Source organism: Pungitius pungitius, chromosome 4 (genome assembly GCF_949316345.1).
Source record: "Pungitius pungitius chromosome 4, fPunPun2.1, whole genome shotgun sequence".
NCBI lineage: Eukaryota > Metazoa > Chordata > Actinopteri > Perciformes > Gasterosteidae > Pungitius > Pungitius pungitius.
Window position 1 is genome coordinate 5,452,478 of NC_084903.1, and position 21,167 is coordinate 5,473,644.

Below are 21,167 nucleotides of genomic sequence, written 5' to 3' on the forward strand. Positions count from 1 at the left end.
TCTCATTTAAACCGGTCACAGAGCAGTGACATGTTGGATATTATATACACGATACATATGAGGGAGCAGGACCTTCCATGTACATTTGAGCACTCAGTGCAGCTTTGAAGCAAAGAACATTGATATAATTAAGAGATAAAAAAGTCAAATTACACCTACACAAAATGATATGAACAGGTCAAAGAATATATGTATCCTCTGGAGATCAATATGTTTCGATTATTTTAATCTCGAGGTCAAAATGTGTCACACAGTATTTTATTCCCAATATTTGTGTTGTTCTTAACTTAACAGAGCTGTGCCATGTTGCTCTTAACAAGAGATTCTGTGGCCAACAGAATTGAGCAATTACCTGGAGTTTGTTAAATCGACCAAACCAGGCAGGACACAGAGACACAAAGACAGAGTCCTCAAAAAAGCTGCAGTGTTGATGAACTGTATGAACTGAGGAGAATGTTGGTTGGGTTTCCTTTTGGTCTGAGGAGCGATCTCGTCACACCAGGGAATAAAACAGTCATTGTGGAAACATTTGGCACCAGTTTATTCATCATTTAACTCAACGCAAATTAGATAACATTTCAGTTATGTAAAAAACAAACAAAAACAAACAAGCACACCGAATACGCTGAGACAAAGGTCTCCTCTCCGGGCATCGTGTGCGTGCAGTATGCTGAAAGGAACACACACACACACACACACGCACGCACGCACGCACACACTCCAAATAGTGAACAAAACCAAAGGGGGGGTGGAGGTGGGGTGCGGCACTGGGAGGACTGCTCCACAACACAACAAAAACAAACTGGGATAAAGAGTCCAAATGAATCTGGTGGTTATGAAAGTCTGTTCTACAAAAATAGATTCCTTTGATGTCTCGTGGTGATTTGAATGCAGTCCTTCTAGTGCTCAGAGGACAGAGACAACCTCCTGGAACTTAAGGCCTAACACAAGGGCAATGGTGAAAGTGGGAGCGTCAGAAGGAGACAAGGACTGGACGACGGACTGTCACATCAACATGCTAGGACGAACAGGAAGAGATCTAGAAGGACAAAAAGACAAACCACAGGGAGACAAACCTCGGTTAAACCGCAAAGGAACAGGAAAGAGAAACCAGAAGGATCAGCTGTGTGAGGTGACACACACACACACACACGTGTCATGTGACATGGAGGGGGGGGGGGGCAGCCATACCATGATATTTTATTTAACAAAACACGAAAAAACTGTAAAAACATCATCACATCACAGCCAAGCATTGTGCAAATGCTGCCAACTCCCCCCCCCCGAGAAGAACAGCTGGATCAGTCCCTGATCCACACTCATGCCTTGGTACACAGCACCAACAGAACAGGGGCTGAATGGGACCGATACACAAAACAAGCACTGCTCGAGACCAGCTGCTGTGGAGAAAGACAATACCTAGGGCTCTGTGTGTTTTTGGAAAAAGAGGATTTTATTTGGATGAAGGCATGAATGACAGTGAGGGGGTTCTGTAGCAGCGCTGATGGATCCTACACACACAGTCCATGCCACAGCGACACACAGTACACATCACGCGCAGGAGAACACACACGACAGGAAAGGAGAGCACGCACACACCAGGAGATCAAACTGTTGCTCTATACATTGTTTTTTGAAATGGATTTCAATTCAGATAAATAATTAAGGCAATAAATAGTTCCCCAGCACACAGGAGAAGTATAAAACCTATATAAAAATAGAAAAGGCATAATAGTTTAAATATACATCTCAACAATTGTCTCGGTTCCTCCTTCAAAGAAATAAATAAAAACATGTCTTGCTGTCCAGAGCCATGTGACATTTATATGAATGATCCAATCACAGTGGTGTAACCCTCTAGACTGAGGGATGCTGAGGCCTGACCTCGGACCTCTGACCTCTGTCACTAGTACGGCAGCACAGGAGGAGCACCACTGAAACATGCTGGATGTGGTCCTCGAGGAAACTTCCAACCGCATCCTCATTAAGGAAAATACGATGAATTCCACATGCAAATGTGTAGCCGCATCAACGTTGGCATTTGGCAGCGGATGGGACTCGTCGATGCGTGTGTCACGGAGTGCATGCAGAGTAACAATGTGTGCTACGGACAGACGTAGCGCTGCGTGTGCATGTTCTAGTGGAGCTCCTCTTGGGAGCGACGCAGGCTCCTGGGCCTCAGCACTCGCAGAAAATACAGAGAACTAATACAAACCACCTTGGCTTGTGACAACGTAAAAGAAATCGCTTTGGGTGTTTCTGTTCACTGACTAAATGGGGCCTGATTTCCGGGTGAGGGGGTGGGGGGCTACATTGGGAAGGTGAACAGGAAGTGAAGATTCACTGGATTTGGCACTCATCTGACCCGACTGTCAATGTGCAACATAAACTAACAACTCATTTGTGTATTATGTACACAGCACACAGTACACAGCAAACTGATAACATGGCAACTGAAATGAAAATACACTTGTTTCAAACTGAAACCCAGGTGATAAAGCACAAGGTGAGACCCAGGTGATAAAGCACAAGGTGAGACCCAGGTGATAAAGCACAAGGTGAAACCCAGGTGATAAAGCACAAGGTGAAACCGAGGAAAGCCGTCCAGCCTGAGAACTACTCCAGTGAGCCGGTGCCCGCAGTGCTTAGAACGACCACAAGGGGCAGCGCAGCAGACTATGCCTGTAATGCACAGATGGGTTTCTGAGTGGACCGGTCTGGGCTGGGCTGTTCATCCTCAACTTACCACAAGTCCACCCTGCCTAACCAAGTGTGCCGTCAGTAAGGCTTGCTGTCGTTCTTTGAGCGCTTCAGCTGCACCTTCAGCCTCTTCATGCCGATCTGGAAGCCATTCATCGACTGGATGGCGGCCTGCGATGAGACTGGGTTGTCGTAGCTCACAAAGCCTGGGGGAGAAATGCAACAGAAGCCAACCCACATCATTTTCTGCAGTGCTCGGAAGCGTTACCCAGAAGGTCGTCGGGGTCGCTTAAAGCAGGACAGTCAGTGCAGATGTGCACGGTCATCACTTGCATGAGAAAAAAAGGCGTTGACGCTTTTGCCACGTTACATTTCTGTGGGATGAGGCGGGGTTAATTGCTCACGAAGCTTAGCACAACTAAACAGGCTGGCAAGAGAGGGATTCTGTGTTTTTAGCCCGGTTTGATCATCTTGGTAAACAATACGCTGTATTTGTGGTGCGTTGCATTGGACTCATGTTTCAAACACGGCCATTTTATTGTTTTACTGTTTCACACAAACTGGTCACATTTGCCAGTTTGTGCCAAGAATGAATTCAGTAGTAAGTAAGTAATGCTACATCCTTGTGTGCAAAAATGAACCCTAACATCCATCAATTCTAAGAAAGCCGTAGAAGCAAAAACTTTGGATGATGTTCACTTCATTCATCTAGCTTATTTTTAAAACGTTATACAATTAGATCCTGGGGGAGGGGATTTCGATATTTCATAGATAATAAAATGACTTTCATGAACTCACCAAAACACTTGCTGAGGTTCGTCTGTTTGTCGATGAAGACTTTAGCAGAGATGACATTTCCAAAGGGCATAAACATCTGGAGCAGATCCTGGTCCCCAAACTCCTGGGGCAGGTGGTAAATGAACAAGTTGGCACCTTCTGGACCTGCCAATCAATTCATCGGTTTACCCATCAATCATAAATCAATAAATAGGCAAATCTACACAATAACTCCATCTAGTACTTTCCCCAGGCCTCTAAAAGTGTTGTGACAGTAAACACTGTGACCAAATGGAAATGTCTGATCTGTGCATGCAGTAGACTAACCTAATACTATCTATAGATAGTACTACTATAAGCATTAGTAGGACCAGAGGCGAGAGGAGGACACGGGGAACCAGAAGCTTCCAGACGGTCTTCATTATAGAGAGAGTGCACGTTCCTTTAATAGGAGGAATAAACAGTGTATGTCGTAGTGTGTGTGTGTGCAGCGTAGTAACAGTCAAACAGTCATGGGGGTGAGGCCATGGAGAAGAGAAGTCTTACCGGAGCTGCGACTGTGGCTGGCTGACGCAGCAGAGTCAAAACAGGACACAATTCTTAGCACATGGCGAGGTCAAAACACAGCACACAAACATCTCTACCAGCTCATCTGGCTCCTCCCATTAACCCACATCACTGATAACGTCAGAGAGAGCAGGAGAGTCTGCCATTTACTGTCATTTCCATACTAATAAATCAATAATATAAATACAGCTGTTTATTCATTAGGAGGAGCCAGAGATGCATCTAACAGACGTGGCCTGCTCCATTTGGTCTCATCCTGCTCACTTTAGGACCCACCTTCCTTCTGGCTGCCTGCGGCTGAGACACTCTGCTGGGACAGCAGGCTCTGGTTGTAGAGGCTGGGGAGGGCGGCAGCGGCATACTGCTGGATGCCGGAGTACGCCTGGCTCAGGGCCTCCATGGTGTTCCCAGACCCATTGGACAGGCCTCCGGAACCGAGGCTGCCATTCAGTGCTGCCATGCCTGCATCGCCGTCACAGTGGGGGAAAGGTCAGATCTTACCACCCACAGCCATGTGCACCCTGTGTCCGCCTCAGCATCCTACACCTGCTGTACTGACGCACAGTTATAACCAGCGCACAGGATTCACATGACACCTGGTGTGCTCTATACAGCGCCAGCACAAAGTCCGACCCGGTCAGTACCTGCCAGGGAGCCCATGTTGAGGCCGGCTCCAGCACTGGCAGCCAGAGACTGCAGGGCACCCAGAGAAGCCATGGGGTTGACTGACGAGTTGCTGCTGGAGGTGGGGGAGGAGCCTGCTTGGGGAACATTTAGTGTTAGTGTCATAAACTCAACTGGAAAATATGAGACAAAGCAATAAATGTTTATCCAAAGCAATCCTGAAACTGGAAGCTTTGTCAATTGATAGAATATCGCTGAAGTTACACATAAATGAACGGCTATTCCACCATGAGGGACTGTCAGAGGTGTGTGTGGCCATTCTACTAAGGCCACCTGGATGTAGCTGCCCTATGGAACAACACTGCAGTTAGAATTCTTGTTTTTCTTTTACCTGAGCTTGTGAGTGCACTGAGGGGGCTACTAGATGTTGTCATGGCGCTGGAGCCCGTGGGCGTGGCCTGTGTGGCACTCGCTGCTGCCGCTAAAGCAGCCAGGTTCTGCATGGCATTAAGACCTGGCAGACACACACATGGTTAAGTTCAAGGCTCCACCCCTCCCGTCCTCTGACCACCACTGTGCTGCACACACAAACACACAGCAGAAGGACGTATCCTCCCCTGGAGTCGGGTGGCGGAGCGGGGTTCAATCCTACATGAGTGCGTGACATCATTGTGTGTGTGTGTACCTGAGACCGGGTGCAAGTTGTTGAGAGCGCTCCCCGTAGACGCAGACTGCTGCAGCAGCTGCAAGTAGAGCTACAGCCAGGAGACATGAGAAACGGCACGCTATTTAAACTGTGCTCTGTGCACACAGACACACACATAAACAGACACTCACTGCCAGGTACTGCGGGCCCAGGCTGTTGAGCCCGGTGAGGTTTCCCCACATGGAAGCAGCACTGAGCTGCTGCATCTGCTGCTGCAGCTGTTGGGCCATTCGCTTCTGCTCCTTGTCCTTCTGGGTGTCTGCAAACTTCACCACGATGGGCGATGAGCAGCCCTGAACACAGGTAGCGACAGCTTGGAGCACGGAGGAACGGCATCTCATTGGACTACTCAACAGAGCACTGCAGACACTACAATCCACGAAATCAGGGCCACCGTTGGGTTTTAGTGGAGGTGGAAGCTCACCTCCATGGTTTGGGACTGGTGCATGGACTTGATGGCTGACTGGGCCATCTGTCTTGCTGTGAATGTCACAAAGGCACAACCTGAAGGAGAGAACCACAATGTATGGTATCAGAACCTCTCAGAGCTCTGATCCAGCAGTAAACTTGTGATGCCGGTGTGGTTTTCTTTAGCATTTTTCTCCTCTTTTCCTTTGTGTGCGCTCTAAAGTGTGTTGGCCCACATCCAACACAAGTGAATCAGTCTGGCGTGAGACCGATTCAAGCTATATTTTGGTTTTATTTCACTCATTGCTACCCTTTGTCCGCCTCTTTCCAGTGGGCATTGTCTATTGAGGCACAAAACAGAGAGACATTTCATACCGAATGGGGGGTGTGTGTGCGTGTGTGTGTGTGTGTGTGTGTGTGTGAGAACCCAATAGGCTTACCCCGGCTGAGTCCATCAGGCCCTCGGAGGATCCGGCACTCCTCTATCTGCCCGTATGCTGAGAACATCATCCGGATGTCGTTCTCGTTACACTTCTTGGAGATCATTCCGATGAAAAGCTTCCTGTCCTCCACAGCTGTATTCAACACAAGGCCATGTTACACACACCTGCTCTGTGTCAAGGGGAATGGTGTGCACGACACCCAACAGGCACCTACGGGTCACATGGGCTCTTTTACAGCATATGTCATCAGAGTGACTTGAGCCAACTTGGTGGACACAGGAGGATGAAACCCCTGATTGGCTTTCACTTTGAATATATCACAGAGCAAACTCTGCCCATGGCTCACGATGAACGCCTTTAGGGTTAAATGGGATTACATCCTGTCTCGTGATGATGGACAGAACCTGAGGAACTAGTCAAAGGTTCTTTAATCATTAGGTCACAGCACAACACACAATTAGTCACACTAAATGTCACTCAACCGTCTCACCAGGCCAGCATCTCACAAATGATAGTTATTTAAAGCAATAGGCCGCTTTAGGACGATTAAAGAACAGGAAGTCCTTACCGTTGTTTTTCTCACTGTCAGCTGGCTTCATCTGGATTGGGTGGTGCATCTGGACAACAAACAACAGCACTGAGACGTTAGCACAGGTTAGCTCATGAGCATTTACTTTGATGTTAATGGACATTGATATAGATGCCTGTATCTCAGGGGTAAGTGTGTGTGTGTGTGTGTGTCTGTGAGAAAGTATTTACATGAAAATAAATGTAAGAATGTAAAGCAATGAATATGTCTGTAAGCAATCATTTTGAAAATTGATTTCATTATTGCTATTAATATACACACTGCATTCATGAGATCAAATAGATGTGTCACATGTTTATTATTATTGTGAAAGAACACGTTGTATTGACCCCACGACAGTAGCAGTGAACGTACAAAATACAAAAACTCTGCTTCCTCTTTACTTAAAGCTCTTCATTGAAACATGAAGTGGTTTGTAAATGAATACAATAATACAACGGCTGTAGACTGAAGGTTTTAAAGACGTTGCTGGGCCTCCTGTTGTTTCAATTAAACATCAAACATCTACAAAGTAGGAAGTCCACTGGGTGTCCACGTCCTCAGGTGATGGAGGTAAATGACGCGATAGCCAGAAAATCACAATGGCGGATTGAGCAGAGCTCCTTAGGTCAGTGTCCCCCAACCACCGGGCGGGGGCCGCAGAGGGAGAGATGGAACTTTTATTTCTAATTTTAATTCTCGCCCAATTACGTGACACATTTTCCAAGTGTCACCCAAGCGGTACCCCCCCCTCCCCCCGCGGAATACTGTCTAGCATGAAAGCGGTCTGTGGGGCTGCACAGGTTGGCGACCGCTGCCTTAGATGAATGTGTGGTTCACTTTTATGACCAAACACTTACCCCTGGGAGAATCTTCATGTTGTGCAGTGCATTCTGGGCCTCCAGGGCTGATTTGCGAGTGTAGTACGTTATAAAACAGCAGCCTGCCGAGGAGGGAAACACGCCGTTAACAGATGTGCTCTCTAGAACACATGTGGAATGTGGAGGGTGGGCTGCTACAGTCCCTGACCATCGACAACTACTGGAAGTAACAAAGATAAAGAAAAGGTTCATATTGAACGGTTGCAGTTTACATCCCTGTCTGGCCTTGACCAACCCACATTCGACACATTGGCCTTGACCGTTGAGCACCACGTTCTAATCACTGTGTCCATGAGTCCAGGGGGACAGTAACTGCGGTCTCCGGGATGAAGGCAAAGAACGAACTGCAACCCAGTTAGGGTTCATACGCGGCTAATAACAAAGTGTTTATTGACCTTTGCTCTGAGGCGGGTTCTGACTGCGGTCTCGGAGAACGTTTATCTCATAGACCGCTCCGTAAGGCTCAAACAGCTCGCGAAGCTGCTCCTCGGACCAGGACCGGGGAATCTGTCCCACGAACATCTTAATGGCATCAACATCTGGTTGGTCAGGGTGGTCCAGAGACCCATTCATCTTCTTCGCACTACAAACACAAAGAACAACATGTAGTGGGAACATGGAGGAAACAACAATCCCAATTGTGTCTATTGATTATTTTTATTCTATCATATAAGGATTCTATTGGGACACATACACAAACAAACCAGAGTTCTCTTTCGAGTAAACATAATATTTATTAATACATAAACAGTCAAATGTGGAGTAGAAATGTTAACATGCACCTTATAATAGCTGAAAGTATCTCACACCATCAGACTTTTACTAACTCTCGTGATATCTGGATTTGGGGATACATGGCATATTGCCACTGCTATAAGGATCCAACGACCTCCTGCTGGGGCCAGTCGGATGTGTCAGGTTCATCTGCGGGAATCAGGACTCTAGTGCACCAAACACTTTGTTTAAGTAAAAAAACAAAATGCCCATGGACAAAACCGGGAGCAGACTGAGCGACAGGAGACACGGACACACCTGCTTTAAACACACCGGGAAGGTGCACAGGAGGAAACAATCAAGTCATTCATGTGGCATTGCAAGCCTTTACAGTTCTAAATGTTATCCTCTTATTTGGTTATGTACTTTTATAGCGCTTTTTTCTTAAAAAAAAAATTAAAATAAGGAGAATGTTTCATTTTGATTGATTAAAAGAATTCTAATCAAATGCTGTGAAAAGATCTCCTTCTCCTTCTCCTCCTTCATTCTCAACAACGCTCATTTTCACTGAACGGAGCCTGAACACACCATACTGGTACATATTTTACATAGTGATCTTAACGTTAAACTTGAAATCAATCCAGAGTTCACATATGTGCCAAACTGTGCTTTTAACAGTGTTAACATTGAATTACTCCTGATGTAACATACAGTAGTCCACCAGTAATCTTTGCACTTAATTCAAACAGCCGATTCAAACATTGATCTTAAATCAATAAAAACACAATCTAGTGTTGTTAATCATTTTAAGTGTGTTTATGCAACTAACCACTATGGAGGATTATAGCAAAAGTAAAAGGACAACATTTAGAGCCTTCAACGGTTTATGGGATAGTGGTGAAATGAAGTTATCAGCAATTGGTACAAGTAGCAAATAACCTAAGGCAATCAATAGTGCTGGTCCACCTTAAAGCAAAGCCCAGTTTAAGGGCTCTGGAGCCCGAGCTGTAACTTTGGGACTAACACCTTCGCATAAACCCGCAGCAGGCTCACAACGAAGACATGGGAAGTTGGTTTGGCTCTCCTCCCAGCTCTTCAAGGACAACAAGCATTTGCCAACCAACTGAAAGCTAGAACGTGCTGCCGACTTCATACCAGTCACACTTCATACATACACACGTCATACCAGTCACACAGACACACTTCATACAGACACACTTCATACATTTGGTTATTTTATTCATAATTGACTAAATTCTTTTGGGATTTCTTTTTTTTAACCATTAGGTAGAACTTTTCTTTATGGTACTATACGTGGTCCATTATTTGGAGGTGCTATACTTTGGGCACAAACCGTATTTCTTAAATGAATGACTGAGTATCATGTATTGTCTGATCCTAAAAGAACATTTGAGATCGACATGCCAATTACTGCTCCATTATGCACAAATCTATTTGAAAATACAGTAAAATATTTGAAAAAACAACTCCAAATACTCCCAAATATGTGCACACGTGGTGCTTTGGGGCAAACAAAGGAAACAGCCCACTGAAGAGCAGGGCCAGACAGCGCGGAGGACAGTTCTCTCAGAAAAAACATGCCAAAACCAGAGCAATAATAACCACCAAACATCCAAGCACACATGAATCATGGATGCCCCTCATGAAAATAATCCAGTATTTCTGCAGTGCAATACGGCCAGCCGTTATCTTCAATGACTCAGCTTTTTTTTTTAAATGACGTTAGTGGGGTATATGTGATTTTAGCCTGGTATGTATTTACTGAGGCGGTGGACAGGATTTTATTTCAGCCAATTCCCAAAACTTTCTGATTTACACATCACACTGCTGCTATGATCATTATTGTACATATTCATCATATTACTATTACTGACATCTTAAACCAACATTTAACATGAAGTCTTTGTGCTTTCCCTCCCCACAGAAGCTTCTGTGGATGGTGGTTCTACCTGATGGTGGTCCTGCCGTACACCTGGCTTACTACTTGCAATTATTTGTATCATCTCTGTTATAGGAACTGAATGTATTGTACATCTTTTACATTGCTCCTTCTTCGGGAGAGGGATCCCTCCTCAGAGGTTTCATCCAGTTTTTTTTCCATGGAAGAGTTTCATTTTCTGGGGAGTTTTTCAGGAGTTTTTCATAAAATGAATTGAATTGAATTTTCGGAGCAGAGGCCAAAAAAACAACCTCAGTGTATTGCACCTTGACCATCTTCTTACTCAGATACCAATTATCTCCAGACCGTAGCATAGATCCACTCGATTGGCACTTCCCTGTTCAACAGTAGAACTGTTACAGTGAACTGTAGTAGCTAACCTCCCATACAACACAAACATTGGAGACACAGTCAGGAAGCAACTAAGCCCTCTGTTCATGGAGCGTCTCCACCCTGAAGCAATAATGTTACATTAGTACGAGCAGTTGTTTGAGACTTAACTGGAATACAGTGAACTCTTAATGGTTTATGGCTTCATTTTTCTTTTGTATGGTTGTTAGATGTTTCTACCTAGTGCCATTTTTTTTGTCCTTGTTTTTATGTACAGTGTGTGGAGAGCAAGGGATAAACTCCATGTATGCGTAAGCATGCTGTTGGGTTTTTAATGGTCACAGATACACTCACCTAAAGGATTATTAGGAACACCATACTAATACTGTGTTTGACCCCCTTTCGCCTTCAGAACTGCCTTAATTCTATGTGGCATTGATTCAACAAGGTGCTGAAAGCATTCTTTAGAAATGTTGGCCCATATTGATAGGAGAGCATCTTGCAGTTGATGGAGATTTGTGGGATGCACATCCAGGGCACGAAGCTCCCGTTCCACCACATCTCAAAGACAGACATGCCAACCCTCCCGATTTTTCCGGGAGACTCCCAATTTCAAAGCCCCTCCCGAAAATCTCCCGGACCGACCTTTCTCCCGATTTCCACCCGGACAACAATATTGCTCCACCATCCGTCACTGGGCACCTCGTTTCAGACCGAACAATAATAAAGGTTACACCTTGAAGTCAAGCGCGGCAATTAGAAGATGAAGAAATTAAGATGAGACTGGCGCTGCAAGCCCGGCCGCTAGCACCCCCCCCCCCCCGGTCCTTTTGAATATCTCCCTAATTCTGAGGTCTCAAGGTTGGAAAGTATGCCCAAAGATGCTCTATTGGGATGAGATCTGGTGACTGTGGGGGCCATTTTACTACAGTGAACTCATTGTCATGTTCAAGAAACCAATTTTGATTTGATATGAGCTTTGTGACATGGTGCATTATCCTGCCGGAAGTAGCCATTAGAGGATGGGTACATGGTGGCCATAAAGGGATGGACATGGTCAGAAACAATGCTCAGGTAGGCCGTGGCATTTAAACGATGCCCAATTGGCTCTAAGGGGCCTAAAGTGTGCCAAGAAAACATCCCCCACACCAATACCAGCAGCCTGCACAGTGGTAACAAGGCATGATGGATCCATGTTCTCATTCTGTTTACACCAAATTCTGACTCTACCATCTGAATGTCTCAACAGAAATCCAGACTCATCAGACCAGGCAACATTTTTCTAGTCTTCAACTGTCCAACTTTGGTGACCTCTTGCAAATTGTAGCCTCTTGTTCCTATTTGTAGTGGAGATGAGTGGTACCCGGTGGGGTCTTCAGCTGTTGTAGCCCATCCGCCTCAAGGTTTTGCGTGTTATGGTGGTTATTTCAGTCAAAGTTGCTCTTCTATCAGGTTGAATCAGTTGGCCCATTCATCCTCTAGCATCAACAAGGCATTTTTGCCCACTACTGCCGCATACTGGATGTTTTTACCATTCTTTGTAAACCCTAGAAATGGTTGTGCGTGAAAATCCCAGTAACTGAGCAGATTGTGAAATAACAGACTGGCCCGTCTGGCACCAACAACCATGCCACGCTGAAAATTGCTTAAATCTGACATTAAGTTTGGAGTTCAGGAGATTGTCTTGACCAGGACCACACCCCTAAATGCATTGAAGCATCTGCCATGTGTTTGGTTGATTAGATAATTGCATTAATGAGAAATTGAACAGGTGTTCCTAATAATCCTTTAGGTGAGTGTATATCCTGCATCCCTAGATGGTTTTGATGTGGAGTATCTATTTGATGCATTTCTCCTCTTTTACAGTGGAATGGTCCCTTCTGCTTCCAACATGTTTTTGCACAGCTAAGTGGCCTGAGGAGGGAATCAACTGCAAATTGTCTTTATTAAACTACCAGGTTTACTCAACTAGAGGCCGGGCCACTAAAAAGGACTACGGGCAGTCACACAAAAACAACAAGTCACTTTCATTATCAGAAATACATGGAACAATTACTTGTTACATAATCTAATGTGAGTTTTACAGAATAAAAATGCAATCTAATTATTTTCCATTATTTGTACTTCAACACCAAATGTGCAAACAGAAAACAGACATATTTCATATGCAATTTCATGAAAAATCCTCAAACCCCTGAGGCACAGTGCTGTTGCAGGATTTTCCTTGGAGCAGCCATAGATAAAGCTATGCCTAACATCACTACCTGTCCTATCATCACATTCCAAACAGCTCTCGAAGGTCTTCAAATAGAGCTTTTCATGTCCGTTCATACCTTATGTAATCAGCCAAAAGAAGTTTGGGGGGATATGGAATAATATAATTTGTAATTTGCTGAGCAGAATTGTGCCTGAAATGTGAGCTACATGGTAGAAGTGCTATGGGTCAAATGTCAACGTTATCAATAAAGCTTTGAAGTTTCACACTTGGAGGCTCAGCTCCACAAATGTGAGGACTTGTCCTGTATTTAGTTTGTTCAGAAGAGTCATCCTGATGGTCTGATCTGTAGTACCTAGCACCAGATACTCATGGTTACTGGTTGGGTGAAACCATTTATTATCGAACAACTGTGTTCTTTTTAAATCATAATGACAACAGAAACTACCCAAATGACCCTGATTTAAAGTTTACATACACCAGTTCTTAATATCGTGTACTGTCCCCTTTAACATCAATGACTGCTTGAAGTATTTTGTGGTAGTTGTTGATGAGGCTCTTATGTTCTCAAATGGTAAAGCTGCCCATTCGTCTTGGAAAAAAGCTTCCAGTTCCTGTAAATTCTTGCGCTGTCTTGCATGAACTGCACATTTGAGACCTCCCCAGAGTGGCTCAATGATATAGAGGCCTGGATACTGAGACGGCAGTTCCAGAACCTTTTCTTTGTTCCGATGTAGCCATTGACATAGGGTTGGGTATCGAGAATCGATTGGAATCGGGAATAGCTTTGCGATTTACCCGGTATCGTTCAAAAGTTTAAAATTCGATTCCTAGTTTCGTTCTCAGTCCGCCGGCGCCGACGGGAAAAAGAAACCGCTGAAGACCAACGAAGAAGCATCCACCGGAAGTGTTGGCATAACAGGGCGATCGAACATGGATAGCGTGCATCGGTGATCCAAAGTGTGGTTACACTTTTCGAGACGAACCGAAAACTCGGCAAAATGCAACATTTGCAGCAAAATTGTTTCATGCATAAGCGGGTGCACGTCAAATATGATTAAGCACCTCCGAGGTCATGGAGTGGAAGTAAATGTGTGCCCGTCTTTGACGCGCTGCGCAGACCGTCCTCCGCTGCCTCTGGCTCCAAGGGTTAGCCCATCAGTGGGAGCAAGGTGACGTTTAAGTACCTGCAGTATCATACACTCATGTGTAAATCTGTTTTTGTGAGGTTTCAAAAATAAAGCTCTCTTGAGGAAAGTGTACCCATTAAAATATATTCATAATTTATAATGTTTATACAATATTCAAGTTCATAGTTTGATATATATATATTGTAGTTGAAAACAGCCCTGTTAGAAATTCATAGTAAAGTTAATAAAAAAGTTCATAGAATTAACATTGATGGAGAAGGTCAGACTATTTCCTTCAGAAAGACCCTTGGTTAGCTAGCTCATTTAAAATATCTTAAAATTTAACTTTTTTGACCCTGCCTCTTAAAAGAATCGGAATCGAGAATCGCTAGGAACCGGAATCGAAACCAGGAATCGGAATCGTTCAAATTCAAACGATACCCAACCCTACATTGACAAGTCAACTTGGCCTTGTGTTTTGGATCGTTGTCATGTTGGAACGTCCAAGTACGTCCCATGCCCAGCTTCCAGGCTGATGAGTCCAGTATTTTCGGATAACATGCTGCATTCATCTTGCCATCAATTTTGACCAAGTTTCCTGTGCCTTTGTAGCGCACACATCCCCCAAAAAACAGCGCTCCACCTCCATGTTTCAGAGTAGGAATGATGTACATTTCGTCATAGGCCTTGTTGACTCCTCTCCAAATGTAACATTTATGGTGGAGACCAAAAAGTTCAATTTTGGTCTCATCACTCCAAATGACTTTGTTCCAGATGTTTTGAAGCTTGTCTCTGTGCTGTTTGGCGTATTGAAAACGGATTCTTTGTGGCATTTGCGTAGTAATGGCTTTCTTCTGGCGACTCAACCATGCAGCCCATTTTTCTTCATGTCCATCTTGAAACTGCCGCACCACATTATTTCAGAGAGGCCTGTATTTTCCTGGCAGTTATGGCTGAAATTTTGGTTCGTCTATCTGACCGTGATTTGGTTTCAACAGAATCCCTAATTTTCCACTTCTTAATTAGAGTTTGAACAGTGCTGATTGGCCTTCTCAATTCTCTGGATATCTTTTTATATCCCTTCCTTGTTTTATACAGTTCAATTACCTTTTTCCCACAGATCGTTTTAACAATTCTTTTGCTTTCCCCATGACTCAGAATCCAGAAACATCTGTGCAGCACTGGATGAAAGACGTAAGGTTCTGTCAGGAGCCAGAAACTCACTGACCTTTTATACACAAACATCGATTACAAGCAAACAGATCACAGGTGTGGATGGTTACCTTTAGTAGCCATTCAAACCTTGTGTGCACGTTATCAGGCCAAAATCACCAGGGTATGTCAACTTTTGATCATGGTCATTTGGGTAGTTTCTGGTATCATTATGATTTAAAAAGAGTAAACACGGTTGAAGGAGAATAATTGGCTTCACCCAACCACTAACCATAAGTCAATGTTATCCTTCTTATTCTCTGAAAAATGACCAAGAAATAATTAATTCTGCCAGGGTATGTAAACTTATGAGCACAACTGTGTCTATACCTGGCACCATACTACAAGGCTGTTTCCCTTCCTACATAGAAAATACTGAAGAGAGACAATGTCCACAACGTCCTGCTCAGCAAAAATGCTCTCTGTTAAAATATATATATAATAAGCTGATATTTATATTGCATCATATTTGACCTCAGACCCTTAAACATCTATATCAGCATATGTGACTTTAAAACAGTTGGTCTTTAGATAACTGTGCATATTATATGTAGCTCATCTTCCTGCCTGAAGAGAGGGAATGTTTCACTTATGTGGGCCACACAAACACCTGTGTCTGACGGCTCTGTGGGTCAACTTCTGAGGGTCTTTGTGTAGACTCCTTTCATGAAGTGGGAAGGTGTGTGAACATCTGCAGAGTGTATTGGTATTAGAAACTCTGTTCCATGTAATCTGCTAATCTCCAACCCTGTCCATCATGTCCACCGTACCTACAACATCCCCGACATCCACTGCATCCACGTCCATTATATCTACCATGTGCCCTATTTCCACCATGTCCTGTTCAGCAAGAGATGCTCTCTGTTCAAATAATTGAATTTAGAACACACACACACACACACACACACAATTGTCAAAACAACTGTCATCGAGACCCTGAAGTTCCTGTGACATTATGCAATTGTTGCTTTTGGGGGAAATTGAATGAAAGGTCTGTTTAGAGAAAGAACTGCGACTGAGAGGAGAGGCAGTCATTGGTGGTTTTAGTTTGTATAGCAGACTATTAAAGCCCAGAACACTGTTAATATGCCATGAATCAGAGGAAGCTTTACTCATGTATAGGAACTGATGACAAATACAATTACAAGAGGCTAATAGTCACCCTGACACCCTCAAACATGTCCATTGAAAGTGCTCTTGACAAACATAGAAGCCAGTTACTTACACAGGACTAGAATTCAATGAGCAATGGTCCACCATCATCTCGGGGAGAAAATCCAACTTAAAAGAAGCCATGATGGCAAACCGGCTTCTTTTTTTTCTTCCTTCTTCTTGGAACACAGCTGACAATGAGGCTTAATTGGCCCAGTGATCACAGGGGGGGGGGGGGGGAGTGTTAAACTCCGGGTGGTACGCAGGTTGGTAAGCTCCTGGTTGAAGGTGGACAGCAGCAAACGGTGCACAGACAGAAAAGCACACTGCTGCACATGGAGACGTCGTCCACCAGAACACGGACACGACGGACGGAACGCGGCTTGGTGTGAGAGCAGAAGAGCGAGCAACTGACAGCGCTTCACCTTGTTTCCAGCTTCTGGGACTGACCGCAGCAGGGATCATCGGGGCCACACACACAAATGGCCATTTGCGTTCCACAATCAGAGTGCTGATGATCCACGGCCTTTGTGAACGTTTCTCCTAGGCCAGCAGATCTGGCTGCAGCGTCAGATAAACATGGTGTCAGATTGATGGTGATAAGGCCCAGTGGGCACAGGGAATGAAAGAGGGAGTGAATAGTACTCCCCAGCCAGGAGCTAATCCCCGGACTAGCCACTCCACAGGCTAACAATTAGGTTCCGGCCTGAGGGGGGGCTGTGTTTACCCGGTTGTCCTAAAGGCTCCGCTGGTTTGGGTGTGATTTGTATGTGTAAAAACAGAAGTGAGACAATGTGCAATGACACAGGCTTTGTTCATTGTGAACACACACACACACACACACACACACACACACACACACACACACACACACACACACACACACACACACACACACACACACACACACACACACACACACACACACACACACACACACACACACACACACACACACACACACACACACACACACGACTGATAAGAGCAACAATCAGGCCATTTATTAAAGCAACACGTGGGCACAAACACAAGCCAACATCTCTGTGGAGGTGTGCAACCATATGTGTTGACCTAGATCCATCATTGATAGATGGACGTCCCGTGCCGTTGACGGCTGACCCACCATTACAGCGCTCACTGTTTGAGGAAAGTGATGGCCGGATAAAACCTCCAAACCCGTCCTGTTATCATCTTGGGCCTCATGATGTGTTTTGAAACAATGGGAGCAGTTTTCGGATCACGCTACAGGACGAGACTTTGCCTCGTCATGTAGTCACATCCATCTCACCCTGCTGTTGTGGTTCAGCCCACTGAAGTGTAAATGCATTCTTTGGTTGTTTGGACTGTTCGAGAGAGATGTGGCTTCATGGTGACACATTCTCTACAACCCCAACCCGCAGCCCCCATCACAGCTTCTTACCCCACTAGTGCCAAGCTGGAGACCTCCGGGGCAGAGAGCGGTAGGGTCTCCTCTGGAGAGACGTACAGAGTTTCAGGGTCCAGGTTGTCCATCCCGGCCTTGCACTACTGTTAGCAACACACACACCGAAACACACACACACACACACAGGAAACAAGACACACAACACATTACTAATGGACACACAAGTTTATACACATGTAACACTCAACACATGCATCAGTGACCCAAGCTAAAGCGTGCAAACATGGTGGGTCAGTGAGGCTGTTTCCTGCTGTGACCAATAACTTCACCATTGGGCCCACTGAACAAGCTCCATCGATTTCCGGGAGCACTCTGTCCTGCATGACGCCCCCCCCCCCAGGAATTATATGTAAATTCTTAGAGATTATGTCCAATTTTAAACTGGTGGCGAGCTCGTAACAGCATATGCTGTTTTAAGACTTTAAACGTGTCTCTGTCCTATGCTTCCTCTTTCTCACAGTTAAATGAGGAGACATCTGTTCTAACCCATGAGGATGGAGACTTCTTTCCAGATAAGCTATGGTGTGAAAGAATAGAACTCAAGAAATAACCCAGAACTTGCAGTACGCAGTCAGTGTGCACAACCTATCTGCAGCATCTAAGCCATAAGCCCAGATGTGTAAACTGCTGGCTCACAGCAGGACATGACCCCACAGACCCACCATATCCTCTTAGTTTGGGAACCATCAAAGTTTGCAACTTTGTGTCACTATGCAGAGGTCTATGACGCCCCCACTGTCCAAGGGACCCTTATCAGTAGATCATCAGTTGCCACAGGCCTATTGATGATGTCTTCCAATAGGTTGTACCACAGACATGATGAAGAGCAGGAGTGGCTTAAAAGTAAATTATATGTGTAGTGAGAAAATAATAAAAGAATCCCAGCTGACCATGACAAACAAAATGTTGAGGGGGCAGCTGCTTTGGAGTCTACAAAGACTACTCAGCATGCTCATACCCAGTCCACCAAGTGTGTGAGCTCCCCACCTTTCAAATACCAGCCCACATGGCCCACTGCTGGCTGTTTACCAATAGAAATGAGGTGTTTGGACACATTTTACCACGCAAACCATCTACTGGGGAAGCAAAACCGATTGTAGCATTTTAAAATGATTACAAGTCAAACGACGTCTCCATGTGCATGAAAACGAGACGTGGTTTGCCTTGTGAGTCCTTACTGACACACAAGCCCAAAGCCAAAAGGATTGAGTCCGTCCAGCTGACACGAATCGAACATCTGGTGCCGTGAGGTTGTCACGTGTTAATGTAGATTATTGAGTTGTGGACACACACAGTTCGCTAGAATTGTCGAACTTTGCCCCAGTGGTCCGCGTAGACCAGCTGCGGGAGGAGTGACGTGACGTTGTTAAATAATAACTGTTATCTGATGTTATGTGTGTTATGCACCGCAGCAATGCCCCGCACACCTGAAACACTAACGACACCCGAAACACCACGCGAACCCCATCAGCTCCGGCATGACGTAATTTCACCAAAACATAAAAGAAGTAGGCGACGTTTGGAGCGCAGCGGCTACTATCTAAGCGGGCAGGCCGCCCGGCACGGCCCGGAGAACAGCGGCCGCCCCGGCGGTGTGATGCTAGCGACGGCTAGCTACCCCTGCTAGCTTCGCCAGTTAGCTACGAAAGCTAGCTTCCACAGCAAGCCAAGACAGCTGGCAGCGGCTGACAACTTAAAATGACCAACTTACCCGTTTGCTTACGCCACTGTTAATTTGACTTGTGCTTAAGACAGGACGTCTTTGGGGATATTTGCTCACGACACAGCGTTAAGCATGCTGTACTTAAGCAAAGTAGCCGGCTACTGACAGCACAGGTGAAGAAGTTGTGCCTGTCACCGGAGACGCAGCTAGCCTTAGCAGTCCCGTGTAAAATGGCAGACTCCCCTGAACCGTTACCAATCACAGGCTGCACCCGGAGGAAGGAGGGCAGTGCTGCGACATTACCTTCTGCGTGCCCCCAAATAGACAAATGCACCGTTACATGTGTGGCATCATGCTGGTTCTTCTAGTGAAAGCGCTTCAAGTGGAACGTAGAACAGAAAGGAACATCTCTCTCCGGTCTGTGTGCGGGGTCAATTTCCTACAAGAAGATTCTTTATTGTTGTAGAAGTTTTCAATAATAATGAAGAATATCGTTATAAAAGAGCAGTGAGACTCAAAATGTAAGTGAAACACAACCAGTATCCGCAAGCAGCGTTTCGCATGAACTGTGCAACAAGTGTCGTGAAATGCATGACAAAATTTACAGGAACACGTGCTCAATGTGTACAAGATGACCTAACTCACATTTAAACACTACAACATTCTATCTATATATAGAATATAAAAAAATAGAAAATCAAACAAAACAAAAAATACTGTGGTATAACCAAACCTTACGAACATTAACTACATTTTTGGATTATATAAATATATGTTCTATGTTAAAAAATAAATTACATTGCTTATGGAACAAGCCTGCCAGTACCCCAAATGACTTACTTATCTGCTCTGACCCAAGAGTACCGGGATACCAGGAGAAAGTTAAGCAGTTAAGCTCAATCTAGAACATATTGAACCAAATGCACCTTTGAAATAAGACCAATGAAGAGGCTAACCCTCAGGATCACAGCCTCCACTGTCTCATCACAAAAGGCCTGTACAGCAGCAACAGCAAACTGACCCACAGTCAGCAGCAAGGCCAGCACACAGGGTTGGACATGGAGCTATTTTAAATAGAGAGAGGGTAAGTATAACCTGTTAGCAACTGCTAGTTGAAGACAAATAATTGAGAGAAGTATGGTCACATGTCTCTGTGGGTTGAGCAGGTTGTCTTTAAGAGATTCCTGGTAGGCCAAATAATACATATTAAGACGATTGTATCAAAAGGATTATTATAAACAGCATTGCATGTACACCCTTTTAAAGAGCTTTGGTCTTTTAATTGGAACTTACAAATACCCTAAATGCATAGAATGTAACTGAAATGATCCCAACCACGATGGACTGTGGAGCTGTTCACACGGTGTCTGGTAGAGTGATTCATTCCTAAGCCCACCGGTAACATACTGACAATACTGTCCTCAACTGTTGGGACTGTAGTTAAGAAAAAGGACAAAGGGACAGCAGTGTTAGCTAACATCTAGTACCCATAGACTATACAAGGAGTTGTTGTGATGTCACCCATTGGTTGGTGGAATGTGCTTCAGCAGTTCTTTGCAGCCAATGAGCAGGAGCAATCACATTTGGTCCGTGGAGGAGTGACAGGCGCCTTCTGGTAGACCTCTACAGGACCAGAGGAGTCGCCCCCTGCTGGTCACTAGACAGAACGC

General features: G+C 44.9%; 1 protein-coding gene across 10 annotated transcripts; it reads right to left on the bottom strand.

Annotated features, from left to right (window-relative positions):
* Positions 1 to 524: 524 nt before the first annotated feature.
* On the bottom strand, positions 525 to 20,011 carry celf1 (cugbp, Elav-like family member 1). 10 transcript variants are annotated; one of them, XM_037489527.2, is made up of 16 exons: positions 19,546 to 19,777; positions 17,811 to 17,917; positions 8,070 to 8,257; positions 7,654 to 7,736; positions 6,794 to 6,842; positions 6,223 to 6,357; positions 5,799 to 5,878; positions 5,506 to 5,667; positions 5,354 to 5,423; positions 5,060 to 5,182; positions 4,689 to 4,805; positions 4,321 to 4,506; positions 4,024 to 4,044; positions 3,499 to 3,642; positions 2,747 to 2,906; positions 525 to 1,039 (listed from the first exon to the last, which is right to left on the bottom strand). In XM_037489527.2, the coding sequence occupies exons 2-15, from the start codon at positions 17,900 to 17,902 to the stop codon at positions 2,779 to 2,781; spliced, it is 1,578 nt and encodes a 525-aa protein (XP_037345424.2). In that variant the 5' UTR covers positions 17,903 to 17,917; positions 19,546 to 19,777; the 3' UTR covers positions 525 to 1,039; positions 2,747 to 2,778. The 10 variants fall into 10 exon arrangements, with proteins under 10 accessions (XP_037345424.2, XP_037345416.2, XP_037345399.2 ...); XM_037489519.2 differs by lacking the exon at positions 19,546 to 19,777 and adding an exon at positions 19,801 to 20,009 and having other exon boundaries at positions 525 to 2,906; XM_037489502.2 differs by having other exon boundaries at positions 525 to 2,906.
* Between the last annotated feature and the right edge of the window lie 1,156 nt (positions 20,012 to 21,167).